We start from the raw sequence: 15769 nt of genomic DNA on the forward strand, positions 1-15769 counted from the left end.
ATGACGAGTTACGACCGGACAGCTAAAGAAGTCTATAATCAGCTTAATTCGCAGTTACTTTCACTGCAGATGTCAATAATTAAAAATTACCCCAAATACCGAGTCTTTTAGCTGATATGAAATCGGGGGTATCTATACTAGACACAATCAATTTTATTATGTTAGGCAAATCACTAGTTTACTCGCAATGCACCTATCAATGTTTTTCCGAGGGGGAGAGGGGTAGAGTGCGGGACTAACAGGGGACTTTGAATTTTTCTCTAGTCATGTCAAATTTTAAACCATGTGACATCAAATAAGGCGACACTACTCTCATTAAAATCACCGAGAAAGGAAAGCTTGAAACTCCGTACAAAATACATCCCTACGAAGTCATTCAGAAGAAAGGAAGTATGGTTACAGTTAAAAGAGGCCCACACACCTTGGCTCGCAACTCAAGTAAAGAAAATCCCCAAGAGAAACATCACACAAGAAAAATGCCGACGATGAAGAGGAAGAGGAAAGATAAATAAATACGACACCACTGAAAAAGGACGAGCAAACAGGAAACAGATGTGCCAACATCAGAACTAACACCAACCCAGGATACAGGAAAGAGATATTCGGAACGAGAAAGACGTGCACCAAAATACCATGAGGATTGACTAAGTGAGAAAAGATTTAGTCGGCCAGAAATACACTAGTCCTGTTGGGGAGCAGAATAATCTCCTGACTAGATGTATACAGAGACCGGATAGTCCACCCCGATCCCTCATTTAAATTAGAAATAGAATTAGAACGAATAGAAATAGAATTAAAACGTTTGCAAGCAAAAAAAGCAATTATCTTCTTTTCGTTTTATTGTTTTCAAAATTATAACCAGCAACTCTTTGACTCAACTATGTATAGACAATATGAACTTTATACTGAATTTTATCGAACAGTCAACATCCGATCAATCAACAATTATTTGTAACAAATAATCCTGCTATAATGTGGTGTTTCAACTATCTCACATTTGCTCACTTCCATCAAGTAAACATACAGACCTGACGGTCACATACAAGAGATTAAATATCCATTACGTCATATGTCACAGTCTTCAATCTTAGACAATACAGTATTTAGTTCTATATAGTCATCAAGCTATCACCAGCACCTGTACTGTGTTCTCACACTCACTAACACATACAGTATATTTCATATTATATTGTTACCCCTAAATTGAATTTGTCGACAACTTAGTACATTGTATTAATCAGGCACTCTGTAGCTTTCATACCTGCATGTTCAGAACATGTTTTGCATTTTCAGAACGTGCTAGGTATTGCCATAGACAGCAGAAACGAGACTTCTAGGATATTAATCTTGATATGGAGGAACTTTTTTTCCTTAATAAAATTGGTACAAAGTTAGATATTGACCAAGTCATCGACCCGATGTCTGACTTAGTATACGGATGATAGCAAAAACAAGTTAAACTTAGTACTTATATGAGTCACCTAATCTACACACATCAACAAGGTCATTAACCTGATTTCAGCACAAACAAGGTGGAAGTTCAAGGTAAAAATCCGCTTATAACATTTGTTGTTTTCGCTTAAATTATTATAATGAGTTAGAATATATATTTATAGTTTTACTTTGAGGAAGTATGTTATGATATCTGTTGTAATTATGATAAAGTTTTACCTTGGATTGTTGTGATGGGTTAAATCGATTTTGCATTTGTAATTAGGTACGGAAAGTATATAGTTAAATGTTAGGTTTGGTAGAGCAGCCTTTTATCACAAGTGGGCTCTTCTGTAAGCACCTTCATCCTATAAATAAGGTTCTTATTTGTCATCCACAAGCCTCTACTCTGGTTGATCTCTGGTATCCTGCTCGTAAGATTATTTTAGACATTTGCAAAACACCACTAGCATCCAATTGATCATTTGTTAGGCATGCCGATCAATGACGGCCATTTTGAATTTCAAATACACAGCAAGAAAACTACAGGCAGATTTCAGTACATGCCGGTAACAGGGTCTGTTCAGTACCTGTAACATTCCCTAATGGTCCTGTCACACCTTGACGATTTAGCCAGCGTATGCCAACGTATGAAAAATTTGGCGAATACGCTTGGCGTACGTCGAATACGTTAGTGATAAGTTTTGTATAAGTTAAGAACACGCTGAATCACGCTGGTATACGTCGTAGTACCGTGAGGTCGTCGAAAAGTTTTGTGCATGCACAAAACATTTCGACATAGCAAGCGTACGGCTCATACGTCCCTCACACGCGGGCCATAAGCTGTAGGTAGGTTATGTGCTCGTTGACATACGTTCACACACGTTACTTGTAAGTTACTCGTAAGTCGAAAGCGTCAAGGTACCAAAAACGTGTCTTTAACCTTTGGGTACCTTATAAAAATACGATATATATGTCCAAAATTGAAAAATATGTCGTTAGTTTGGCAAGTCAAAGTTTTAGAGAAAGTTTGACACGTCAGCATAGCTAGCTAACGTGTGACAGGGCCCTAAGAAATAACCTCTGTTACAGGACCTGTGAAATTGGTCAGATTTCAGCATTTCGTGTTCTCTCTTAAGGCCAAAGTAATTAAATTCTTTGTTTTGCGTCCACTCTAAATGGAAAAGGTACGCATCTAAGCGGCTGAAAAACACACAGAGAAAAAATTAACACAATGTAATTTGATTGCAGCAAATAACAAATTGTAACAACATTTTAGTTCAGAAAGCTAAGCGGTTATGTCCTAAAATTTCCTTCTTAAATACACTGCGTGTGTTTTTCATGGAAATTTAAAATCCTAGGCGGGTAGGGACGCAAAACAAAGAATTTATTACTTTGGCCTAATTTAGAGATTATTTTGGAGCACTGCGCATGCGCATATTCATATTTGCATAAGCTACCGTTGAACACGAAAATTGATTGTTATTCCAGTAATTCTGTATTGCTTTTCATGACTGAGGATCTGAATTTAAAAAAAACACTACTACGTCATATTGCAGTATCTTTATTATATTTCACAACACTATGAACATGTATAACAATATAAGTATTAAATTTTTCAAAAAAATCCTCTTGCAGTAAATGTTTCTCTGTCTTGTTTTGTAGTACTTAATAGAGCTGCATGGACAGTCCTGTTGAGTAACTATGAGTGATATGCTGCTGACATGTGTCTTTGATATTAACCTAAGAACAAATGCTTTTCTTGCACTGTGCAAAAAATATAATAATGATGCTAAAACAAGAGCAAAACCAAAACAAACCCCTCGTACAAACTAGGTTTTTGGAGGAAAGAGTTTGCCAAAAAACAAGAGCAAAATCAAAACAACCTGAATATCAGCCTATAAGCTTGACTACATAAACTTTATAATGCACATGAAGCAAATTTTATTTAGGCAAATTTTATCCTCCTGGTGTCGTACGTCTGGCAAAAATTCCTCTTCAATTGGTTTCCTTCTATTAGTCCGGATGCTCCCAACCTCTTTATGGCGAGACTCCTTTGGCGTCCTTGGTGTGTAGCAAAAGACTGAGAGGGAAGGGAAATGATATATAGTTTTAGAAACCTACGTGAGTTACGGAAGCCATAGGAGCCCCGAGGGTCATTGCGGAAGCTTAGGTTTTTGACGATGACGGCAATTTAGGAACACCTTGGACGTACCTCTGCAGTCGTCCATGGGAGCATCAACATACGTTCACCGTGGCGATGGCGGAAGAAGTTTCTACCTCCATGCATCATCATATTTATAAGCCATACAAAGCCCCATGGCAATATATTCGAAATGATAAACAACGGACAAACAGTCCACGGTTCAAAAGTATATTGCAACTGCCGTGCATGCAAACATGAAATACAAGTCCGGGCAGTGGGCTCTGCGTGGCAGGGCTGTGTGTTACCGGCGTTAGGCCTATATGGCTTCAACGCCGGTATAGTAACACACAGCCCTGCCACGCAGAGGTAGGCCCGGCTCCTAGGAAAGTTAAAATGAAGCGCTGGTTCCACAAATTTATCATTGGATCACTGTAAAGAGGTATATTTACCGTCGATTGCTGATTTATTTTAACTATGGACCATGATTCGGCAAGTTTCTTGTACAGCAGAAGCTTCTGAAGGAGTACACACGTTAGGCAGTCAGGCTGAAAACTGCGCGATAGTTAGCTAGCTCTGACCTCTGACATTTAGGTACGCACGCGCAACAAAGGGTCAACGGGTCAAAACGATACTGCGAGTGCTCATAATACATCTCTAAGTTAGGTCAGACCTGGTATTACAGGAATGTATAGTGATGTAATTTCTGATTGTATCCAATGCTGTGACAACATGACTGAAATACTGGTGTGAAAACAGTGGTGTGTGAGTGTTGAATTTACAGGGCCTGTTACAGAGTCTGAAAATTTGTCAGATTTCAGGGTTGTATATTTCAGAAAAATAGGCAATTTTGATGACAGAAATAAATACAAGCATAATTGTGTGCACATTAAAAACAATATTGAACCTCTTACAGGTCTGTGTTCACAATTACAGCTGAGTACAGTCCTGCCACTCTTCACCTTATCGTAGCCTGTAATAATACTTGTTTACTTGTTTGTTTATTTCACCACTGACGAAAAAATGAACATTTTGTAAAATATACAATTCAGTGCAAATAAATAAAATGTATAAATATTTGTTACAATAATGTGTCTGAAATATCTGAAGTTGAGTGGTGAGGGCCATGAAGATAGTTCGGTAGAACTAGTACAAGTTCATGGCCCCGGGAACATATTATCTAGTACAATAAGATCTGGTGACAGTCCGTACAGCTGGTGATAAAACGAGAAGACATTTACAGATGTGATCGAAAAAACTTGGAGTTAAATAATGCAACTGCAGAAATACACAACATTTGAAACACTCAGATACAATAAATTACTTGTAAAGTTATGTGAAACTTAATCGTCACTATCGTCACTATGTAAAAGGTAGTGTTTGAGTTTTGTTTTGAATGCATGCCTTGTGGTGATCTGTTTGAGTGATGAGGGAAGGGAGTTCCAATGTGTAGCTGCCGAGTATCTGAATTGGTTTTGTGCCAGTGTGAGGCTATGATGTGGAATAAGGTAGTCTCCTCTGCTAGATAATCGGGTGGGATAAGAGTGTGAAGGGATGTGGAGATATTGTTGAACATCACGGGGGTAATGGTTGGATTTTAAATCATGGGTGAACATGCAACAAGCATACTTGCTAAGTTTGAAAATATTCAAGATGCCAAGCTGAAGGAAAAGTGGTTTAGTATGGGCTGTAAAATGTGAAAATGTGATGAGACGGACCAGTTTCTTTTGCAGGCGAAAAAGCTGATTAATATGAGATGAATAAGTGTTTCCCCAAATCTCAATGCAGTAATTGAGATGGGGAAGAATAAGTGTGTTGTAGAGAAGAATTAATATAGATCTGGGGACAAAATGACGAATATGTGATAGAATTCCGATTTTAGAGATGATTTTATTAGTTATGGTATTAATGTGAGAGTGCCAAGTTAAATGTGAATCAATCGAAATTCCAAGGTAGGTTGAAGACTCTGTAGCAATTACTGGAATATTATTAATGGAAAGGTGACCATGAGTGTTAATCAGTTTCTGGTAGGTTTTAATAAACATGTAGTTCGTTTTGTCAACGTTGACGGTGAGTTTGTTTGCCCTACACCAATTAGTGACTTTAGTTAGTTCGTTGTTAATGATATCAAGATTGATGTTTTGATTTTTTGTGTAATGAAAAATGTTAGTATCATCTGCAAACAGCTTGAAGTCAAAAAAATTAGTTGATTTGTTAATATCGTTAATATAGATAAGAAAGAGAGTTGGACCTAGAATAGAACCCTGGGGGACACCACACTGCACCTGGTGAGACCTGGAGGATATGCCGTCTATGTAAACTGACTATCTAGATTATCTAGATAACTTGTAACCAATCAAGTGCAGAACCTCTTATTCCATAATGATGAAGTTTCTGTAGGAGAATATCATGGTTTATGGTATCAAAGGCCTTTTTTAAATCAATGAAGATCCCTAGGGTAACATAACCATTGTCAATGTGATCTGTGATCTCAGAAATCTCAAATCCACTAGGGCAAGTTTGGTACTACGATTTTTCCTAAAGCCATATTGAGTATCTAAGAAGATATTGTATTTGTCTAAGAACGAAATCAAATGCTTGTTGACCAGGGATTCAAAGATTTTGCTAAATGTCGGAAGAATTGAAATTGGTCTATAATTTCCAACCTCGAAAGGGGACCCCTTTTTAAAAATTGGCGTTATACGGGCAAACTTCAAAGCGTTGGGGAATTGGCCATTAGTGAGAGAGAGGTTAGCAATATATGCAAGAGGGTGAGAAATGTAATTAACAGCATCTTTAACTAGAAGAGGGTGAATAAAATCGTACCCTGCAGATTTACTACAATCAAGGGCCATAATTTCCTTGGTGATATCATCTACAGTAATGGGGTTGAAAAAAAATGGAATTCATGTTGCTATTATTGAGATAGTTAGTTGGATGAGTGTCAGTGTGAATATTAGAAGCAAGATCTGGTCCGATGTTAGTGAAGAAATCACAGAAAATGTCAGCAATATTGGCGGGGTCTGTTGTGTAGTTATAAAATGCCAGCAATATTGGCGGGGTCTGTTGTGTAGTTATCGTTCTGGGCGTTAACTCTAATTTTGGTGGGAACGTTGCCTTTGCACTCATTTTTGTTTATCAAGTTGTTTATGACTTGCCATGTTTTGTTAGTATTGCCGGCAACTGAGTTAAACTTGTCGGTATAATAATTACGCTTAGCAAGTCTCAAGAGCTTGGTGAGCAGATTCCTGTAGGTGTGATAGTGACGTATGCGCTCAGTGTTACGTGGCTGACGTTTCGTACGTGAGAATAGTAAGTGCTTGGTTCTGATTGATTTACGGAGACCACGTGATATCCAGGGTTTGTTCAATGTGCTGTGTGAATAATGACGTTTGTTATAATTAGTAACAGGTGCATGTTTGGAAGCAACACTGTAATACATTCGATAAAATCTGTCATACGCAATATTTACATCTGATGACTGATAAACTGATTCCCATGAAATATTACATAAATCTTCGTTAAAAGCTTCTTTACTATAATGTTTGAAATTAAAAGTGTGAGAACAAGGCTTAGACTTGAAAAAATGATGTAGTTCATGTGAAATCGCAAAAGTTGAGAAATGATCGCTTATATCGGTCTGCAGTGAGCCACAGTCAAAGAACTGATCTGTGATATTTGTTAAAATATGGTCGATAGTTGTAGATGTGTTCATGTGAGTTCTGGTTGGAGAGGTAATAATCTGATGGAAATTGTAACAACTCAGAATTGTTGTGTACTGGGTAGAAGTTGAGTCGTTACAGCTTGTGTCGATGTTAAAATCACCAAGTATAATGCAATCTTTCTTTTTTGTTGAAATGTCCATTACAACCCCTTCTAGGCTATCAAGAAACTCATGTATAGCCGTGTTTGGACGCCTGTAAACAACTCCAATTACCACCTTTTTGTTTGCAAAGACCGTTTCGACAAAAATAGATTCGCAGCTGTCAAGCTGATAGTTATCAATGTGTGAGAAAGACAAAGAGGAGTGAATATATAATGCCACGCCACCACCTCTGGAATTTTGACGGTTGCAGGTGACAAGTCTATACAATGGTAAATGAAAGAGCTGTTGATTTGAACTATTTTTCAGCCAAGTTTCTGTAACAGCTATAAATGGAAATGTATGCTGCAGAACTTGAAGCAGGGAAATGAGATCTTCGAAATGCTTACTAATAGATCTGATATTCACATGTAAAGCGGAAAATATGAGCTTATCAGAGGATGATTTACCTGTATTGAACTCGTCAATAGAATATGAGTTACAGTTGTACTTGATGGTTGGTGGTTCTTGTGTTGTGCTCATAGTTCATGAGAACGGAGTTGCAATACAAAACTAAGAGTCAGTGTTAAAGTAAAGCGTTCACGCGATGCGGTTTATGGAGTTTTCTGATGAGATGACGATTGCCTGGGTGTCTTCATTCTTTCTTGTATAGATTTTTCCGTTGCTTGTCCAGATATACGATTGAACACTGTCCAACCACAGTCTTAGGGTCTATGGTCCAACTAAAATGTCTGTTTGCCCTTTTTTAAATGGCGTCGAGTCTTGACATCAGTCGCAGTATATAAATACAACCACAAAGAAACCGTTCATCACAATGTCCTTGTCAATGATGGCGATAAGTTTAAGAAACTAAACTTTTTTTGCATATTTCGTTATAAAGACAAAGGATTACTTCCCGAACCTAAAAGCTAAGTCTCACAGCTTTCATTTATGGTTACCATAAAAATCAGGGGTTGTAGTTTGAATTTTTGATTCCCCCTATAGTTTCGTATTTAGGAATAAGTTTGATAACAAGATAAGATAGGATAAGAAAACAAGATAGGATAGGATAGGATTGGATAAATAATTTATATAGTGCCCAATGTTCACTGGCGCTTTATACTATAGGTCACAGATAAGCTCTCTTGAAGAATTGAGTCTTAAGCATAGATCTGAAGGAACGAATGTTGGGAGCTGATCGAAGACGAGCTTGCAGTTTGTTCCATATAATTGATGAATAATAGGAAAAGGATCTGTCACCGTATGATTTTAACAGAGTTCAGGAACATTAAAGTGTTGTTTGTTGACTTGATCGGAAGACCTGCAAGGGGTGTTGACTTCAATGAGTTCAGCCAGGTATGAAGGAGCGAGTCCATGATTTTTATTTATATGTGAGAAGTAGGAGTCTGTAAGACACGGGGAGCCAGTGAAGTTCTTTCAGGATTGGTGTAATGTGATCCCTTTTCTTTGTTTTTGTGATGAGACGGGCAGCCGGGTCTCGTGCTCTCTGTAGTAATCTGATGTATGAGTCCGGTAAACCGTAGAGTAGGGAGTTGCTGTAGTCTAGCTTGGCAGAAAGAGTTGAATACTTAAGAGTCGAGACAAGTCTGTTGAGAGAGATATTTCCTGATAAATCCGATACGGCGGATAAGTAGATAGATGCTCTGACATGACAGGTCTGAATTATGTGTTTCTTGAAATCGTGGTTTAATACGGTCGAACAGGAATCCAATACTGCGGGCTGTGTCTGCTTGTTGAAGGAACTTGATCCAACCTGAATGCTGTTAATGGTGGTTGGTGAGTGATCATATCGTGAACGAATAAGGAGGATTTCTGTTTTGCAATCGTTGAGTTGTAATTTGTTGGATGTCACCCAATGTCAACCAGACAGTCTTGGATTTGAGAAATTGCTGTTGGAATATTGATATTTGTGAAGGCCATATACAGTTGGTTATCATCTGCATATTGGTGGAATTTAAGATTGTGATTTCATATTATCTGTCCAAGGGGTGTAGTATAGAGAGTGAATAAAGGCGGGCCTAGAACTGATCCCTGTGGAACACAAATTGAAGTTGAGTTGATTGTGACGAATGACCATTGATTGCGACGGACTGGTTAGATATGATGAAAGCCACTTGAGAGCAGTGCCTTGAATACCCAGATGAGCGTGGCGTAAAAGCAGAACGTTGTAGTCGATGGTGTCAAACGCTGCAGATAAATCAAGCATTACAAGGATAACATATTGCCCAGCATCGAGGGAGAGAGTAATGTCATTGTGGACCTTTAGAAGTGCAGTTTCAGTACTGTGGATTTTTTGTAGGCAGATTGGAGCGGTTCAAGAAGTTAATTACTGTTGAGATAGGCATTGAGTTTCTTGGCAACGACTTTTTCTGAAACTTTTGAGATAAAATTGAAGGTTAGAAATGGGTCTGTAATTTTTCAGACACCATACCATACGACAGGATCTCGGATTGAAGTGCAAGCCATAGTGTACCTTACCAACCCATGTAAGTTTTCAAATTTAATAATTCGTGGTTATTTTAGAAGGTGTTTCATATATAGAAAATACTTAAAACGTAAGCTTCTTATCTCAGCTGATGCAGAACTGTAATCTAAAGTTGCTGAAAATTTACTTGAAATTACAGTGACTTAGAATTTGTCAGAGACTGATTGTCCACATGAAAATTTCTAGTAGGCCTTACATATATGTTGTGTATAATTGTAAGGGACGGACCATTAGATCTTAGGAGGCGGGGTGGTCACAATCAGATTGTGAATAATTTGTGTTTACAATTGTAAATTTTTAATTTCTTTTCCAAGTGAGACATGATATGATAATGTTTTCTAAGTAAACTGTCAAATTTGTATATTTTTTGCGTTCTGATTTTTTTTAATTTGTAAACTAGTCTGACGATTATTTCCCCCTAACTTTTGCTTTGAATTTTTTGACCACCCCTCCGAAGATCTAATAATCCGTCCCTAAACGCTCATAACGATGAAACAAAACAGGAAAGGGGTACCGAGTCGAGCGCATATTTACAAAGTAACATTTGAAAAGTTAGCTGTTCGATAGCAGTAGATATCGATTTTTTATCCAACGTGCTGAAAAATCGGACCCCTCTCGGATGTGAGAAAACCATATTTCTTGTGCTCACTCCTACTTCTTGTATACCCAAGCGTACCCTTGAGTGATCGGATTGCTGGTACACGTTCACTTCAAACTATCATTGCGATCATGAAATGAAACATATATTGCTTATGTTCATTCCCTCGATCCATACATAATCCAACCTATCACGGTACGGGTAAATTTGGCATCTCTACTGGCAACCACTAGATGGCGCACCACAATTGGAACAGCCACAGTCACTCGTGATCTATTCCGCTCTCGGACTATAGGGCCTACGCCTATAGACGTGTGTACATATGCCTTTTTTTTCTCAGGCATATGTACACACGTCTATAGGCGTATAGTCTTAGAGCGGAATAGATCACGAGTGATTGTGGAACAGGCGCACACATCATTTTGTCAAGCCAGCTCGGGACTTCCCCGAGCGTAGCATGATCAGTGATCGAGGTCAAGTCTTAACTATATGCTGTCATTTTCTTGGCTTTGTGAGGGAAGGAAAAACCTCACAAGTTCAACAACGAGGGTATCTTCTATTCAAAGGGACGTTTAAAGGCAGGTATGTCAGGAGTTATATTGTAGGCCGTAAAAGTGGAATATTACTGTTGCTGTAGTTGACAGTTGAGTTGATCCACTTTTAGATTATTTTTCAAATGTACACGTAATGTCTTATACAGTATACCGAGCAATTTCCAACCGCAGTAGTAAATATAACCCGCGGCTTTTTCGGTAAAACTAACATATTTTTTCGCAGTAATTAAGCTTCCAATATAAGTCAACATTATTTCAAGAATTATACAGATATTGGTCAGTCAATAGTTTTCAGACAACGTGTTGCATTGTAATTGTTGTTATGATAAGTTGCGTGTGTAACCTGACATGTCACCTTATTAGAATCGTGTCATATGGGTAACTCTCAATTGCGCATGTGCAATGAAAGAAAATATTCGTTATCTCTGTTTTCTGGCTGTCGCACACGTAAATTCTGAGTATTCAAACACGTTTATGGTTGACTGGTATAACAGCTTGACAGCGATGTACGCTACATTGATCGACATAGAGTGACTAGTTGTCGTATAGAGCTGCCACATATACTGTACATTGGTGAGCGGAGCATTTTTGTGGATCGCCAATTCGTTGTAAGTAAACTTATTGCATTTTCTTTGCTAAACGTTTGTGAGTAATCCACCCAGAGGCCGTTAGTTTGCTAAACAATAAGCTGGACTTTGGACGCGGTATATCACTCTGCTTTTTCGGTCGTTACATAGGTGTTATTTTGTCTTCCTGAACCTTAAAAACTGAGGGGTTACCTCTTTGGATAAATAGCAGGAGTGTGAGGTCTCACGTAAAGAACCCATATCCCATTTTAAACCAAAATATCGTAATTTTACGACTGCCTTTCAGCTCTCTATGACCTTTGACGCTGGTCCAATGTCAAAGCGTGGGAATGTGAAAAGCATTATGGGGCAAGAACTAAGAATTTGCACGGCCGGGGTACCAGCAAAGCTTGTAGCTAATCTGCTTGCTAAAATCCGCGGCGGAAAGAACATATAATCTGCTTGGGCTCATATTTTGCTGGATGAAATGATTCACAATTTTTGATCGTAGTTACACTGAAATATTGTACTTTTTTAGACTAATTCACTGGAAAACAAATCCCCAAATAAAGGCGGCACGTGAACGTTTTAGAAAATGCGAAGTACCCCCTCCCACAGCCTTGAAACCAGATCATAGAGTGTACATCTCAAACATATTCACAACTCAAAATTTTCTCACTGGTCAGGACAATTTTCCTTGAAATATGACGTCTATTAATCTTATCATGGGGACTTCGTTTTCATACGAAAGCCACGCTCCCTAGCTTCTCATCAAAACAAACAGTTTTTGTCGCGAACTGATAAGTAGTTTTTGAATGTACCTCGCGGAGACTGACTCAAACCATCCTATGCGACCATATTTGACACAAAATTTCTTTAACGATCTCCGCTTATGACGACACTTACTATTTTGGGTGGATAGAAGGAAATTAGCTTAGCAGTATTTTTAATTCAGACAAAACATTTGCACTTTTGAGTAAATTAGCATACCGTATAATTAAGATCAAGAATGTCTTACAGTTACATAAGCTGTAATTTTGATATCTTTTTTAAACTGTTTTGTTCAGTTTACAGTACAGTGTGTTGGTTTACTCCCAGCCCGTTTATTCTCGTCTGCCGCAGGCTTAATAAGTATCCGTGATGGAAGCACCCACAACTAACTTTCGCCGACATTTTCAAATCGAGATAATTTTCAAGCAAGCGCCCAGCACCATTTTTCAGTGTTCTTGAAGAATGAAAATATGAAAAGACAAAATCATTGTGTGTGAGTTTCGTTCATTCTACATTTTTGGTTCCCACGCTTGTTCTCTTTTCATAACTTCATTGCCCTCCAGGTTGCGTTTTGTTATGTGTTTGACCTATAGCAAACTTGATGACATATGCTGAAGAATGCATATCTAATGTGGGGTAATTGGATAGTGAAGTAATGCCAGTTTAATCTGCAAATGTAAGCTCATCTGCTTTTCTTTTGAAGTTTCACAATAAATTTTTTATGAGTAATTTGTAATATTCAACATTCAGCTATAGGGCACCTAACACTGTTTAAAAATTTGAAAACAAATTAAGATCAAATTATCCAAAATTAGGTACCATCGTGTTAATTTTATTTTGTCGACAATTAAAACGTTCATTTCTGAACAAGTTGGTGGTGGGGGTGGGGTAGGGGTGTCCGAGAAAACGCACAGACGAATTTCTCTTGCACATGACATGCAACAGATACTTGGCCCTAGCGAAGATTAATTAGGTGTACAAAGTACAGAGACCCATTTGCATTTAAATAATATATGTCCTTCTTCCTACATACACGAGAACAACATCCATTTCGAGCCATCGTGTTCATTGTTTGGATTTTGCCCCTCGACATGTTGTTCAAGTGTGGACACTGATTTTGCTTTCGCAAAAAAGAAAATTTGCTTAAAACTAGGGTTGAGATTATTTAAATGTGAATATATTATTAATATTAATCTTAATCCCCATTTTTTATATAGCACATGACATAAAATCTCTCAATACAATTTAAATTAAAAAATGAAATAATAAAAGTAAATATGAACAATACAAGTATCGTAATATAAAAATCGTTAAGAGAGCTGGAAAGATCATATCTAGTTTGCATACCTTCATTATGATTCAAAATAACAATAATATTCATCCGACCAATGATCGACAATCTTTCGAGGCGCTGCACATTGCCCTCAACTTCTTTCTCATACATTTTTTCCTTTTTGCTCGCAGACAAGCATGCCAGCTGAAGACTACACCAAAGAAATGGAATTCGCCAAAGGAGCCTTCGGCGTGGTTTACAAGATCCGTCACAATTACAGTGACGCCGTCTTTGCGATGAAAGAAGGCAAAGTAGACTCTCATCTAGTGTCGCCAATCAGCGAAGCTCTTGCAGTGCACACTGGGAGTGGTCGCCCAAACATTCTCAAGTGTATCGAGCACTTTTACGATTCGAATATAAAGAAAATGTGTATCGTGACAGATTTCTGTGATGGCGGCAACCTGGAGAATTACATCATAGACACAGACCCTTCAGATCAAGTGACCCTTGCATTGATGAGACAAATGGCAGACGCTATCAGATTCGCCCATAAAAATGGAATCGTTCATGGTGATATCAAACCTGGAAATGTCCTGATTAAGGTGGAAAATAATGAGCCAATTGCCAAAATTGCTGACTTTGGTTTGGGGAAAATTACTGGCACCGTTTCACCACCGCCGCCTGAGTTTCCTCTGGAATCTTACATGACAGAAAGTGGGAGGAAATACATGTATATGGCGCCTGAAGTCTTCGAGGGATGCCACACTGAGAAAGTCGATGTGTTTTCATTAGGGGTGATATTCTGTGCCATACTGGAGCGCCTGGTGTTGAATATACCTGGACGTGGCATGGAGCTTGTAATCATTTACAACAACGATATTCAGTTCCCGATAGGCCTCGTTCTTCAACAAAACCCGCACGCCGTCAGACTAGTCCTGCCGATGATCACCGTTCCAGGGGAAACTACGAGTCTGGTCGAAGCGATGTTGTACGCGGACAACATATCGAGACCGTCGGCCGAAGAAGTCTACAAATCGCTCAAGCTCAAGTCAACAACGCGGTGTCCAAACTGCTCTGTGCTGTAACAGGAATGAGCTAAACTTCTAGTCAATGGGAAATATCTACCATATATATAACGGTTGAATCAAACAATCGTCACACGATTTTGTAAATATGCTAATTTTGATGATTACATGATGCCCGAACTTACGTTGTATTTTTCAAATTAATTTTGACATTTACATTAAAAAGTACCCCATATAAGAAAAAAGTTTTTTTTTTTCAAAGTAGCGTTTCAATTGTTATTCATTCTGCTATATCAAGAATAAACCATACTATGCATTCAGCACTGTATGCTCAATAGTTCAATAACTCTTAAGGGTTAAAATGTTTGTGCAATGTTTCTTCACACTAGAATTCGAACAAACACGCGATTTCACAGAAAACAGTGAAGGATTCTTTATACCGAGGTTTGGATGAAGGAATTGCTCTTTAGAGGGAAATTTGGAATTGAGGGAATACCTAACATTTGCCGGTATCTGGAATTCAAAATAGCCACCATCTCTGAATGAACTCAATGAGGAAAAGTGATTTTTTTTGAAAGAATAAGACTATAAATTTTGTCTAAAGCCCCCACAAGTGGTAGACCTGAAAAGCAAGAATTGAAAAATTTTGAGAGTCGATATCTGTCCCTCGTGTACATGTTTTAAAAATATATTCATCAGAGGGAGTATCACCATGCCATGGAACACTTAAAAGAGGGGCAGTGAGTGTAGGATGTGCCATGAACGTAACTGAAGTGCTACTGTGACTTCTCCATGATTTTTACGTATACAACTTTGGTTAAAATCCAGAACAGAAAGTGCATATGACTTGTTCTGTAATACAAACACACTGTATATGACGTTCCCCATGCCTAAAAAATCCACTTTTGTTCAAGTAGCAACCAGAAACCAGACCACAACACGTCTGTGAATAATTTTCAGGTGCAATGAAAGAAAGAATATTCCATATCCCTACTTTCTGGTTGCTACCTTCGTACATTTTGAGTACTTAAGGCAGAACGCGCCTCCGGGACAGATATTCGGACGGATATTTTTAAAATTCTTTTCTGATCTACAACTTA

The 15769-nt window shown here is 38.2% G+C and overlaps 2 protein-coding genes across 2 annotated transcripts in view; one reads left to right on the forward strand and one right to left on the reverse strand.

Annotated features, from left to right (window-relative positions):
* The window catches only part of LOC139123617 (uncharacterized), a 108003-nt gene that overhangs the window by 41190 nt on the left and 51044 nt on the right, over positions 1–15769 (reverse strand). The gene's annotated exons all lie outside the window — the stretch shown is intronic.
* LOC139124118 (serine/threonine-protein kinase PDIK1L-like) lies at positions 11467–14845 on the forward strand. Its single transcript, XM_070690262.1, has 2 exons — positions 11467–11642; positions 13836–14845. The coding sequence occupies exon 2, from the start codon at positions 13842–13844 to the stop codon at positions 14727–14729; it is 888 nt and encodes a 295-aa protein (XP_070546363.1). The 5' UTR covers positions 11467–11642; positions 13836–13841; the 3' UTR covers positions 14730–14845.

The sequence above is a fragment of the Ptychodera flava genome, assembly GCF_041260155.1.
Source record: "Ptychodera flava strain L36383 chromosome 23 unlocalized genomic scaffold, AS_Pfla_20210202 Scaffold_23__1_contigs__length_28996876_pilon, whole genome shotgun sequence".
Taxonomy (NCBI): Eukaryota; Metazoa; Hemichordata; class Enteropneusta; family Ptychoderidae; genus Ptychodera; species Ptychodera flava.

What these genes read in the sequence shown, in the direction of transcription:
- LOC139124118 (XM_070690262.1), top strand. Translation starts at nt 13,842, where the DNA reads ATGCCAGCTGAAGACTACACCAAAGAAATGGAATTCGCCAAAGGAGCC.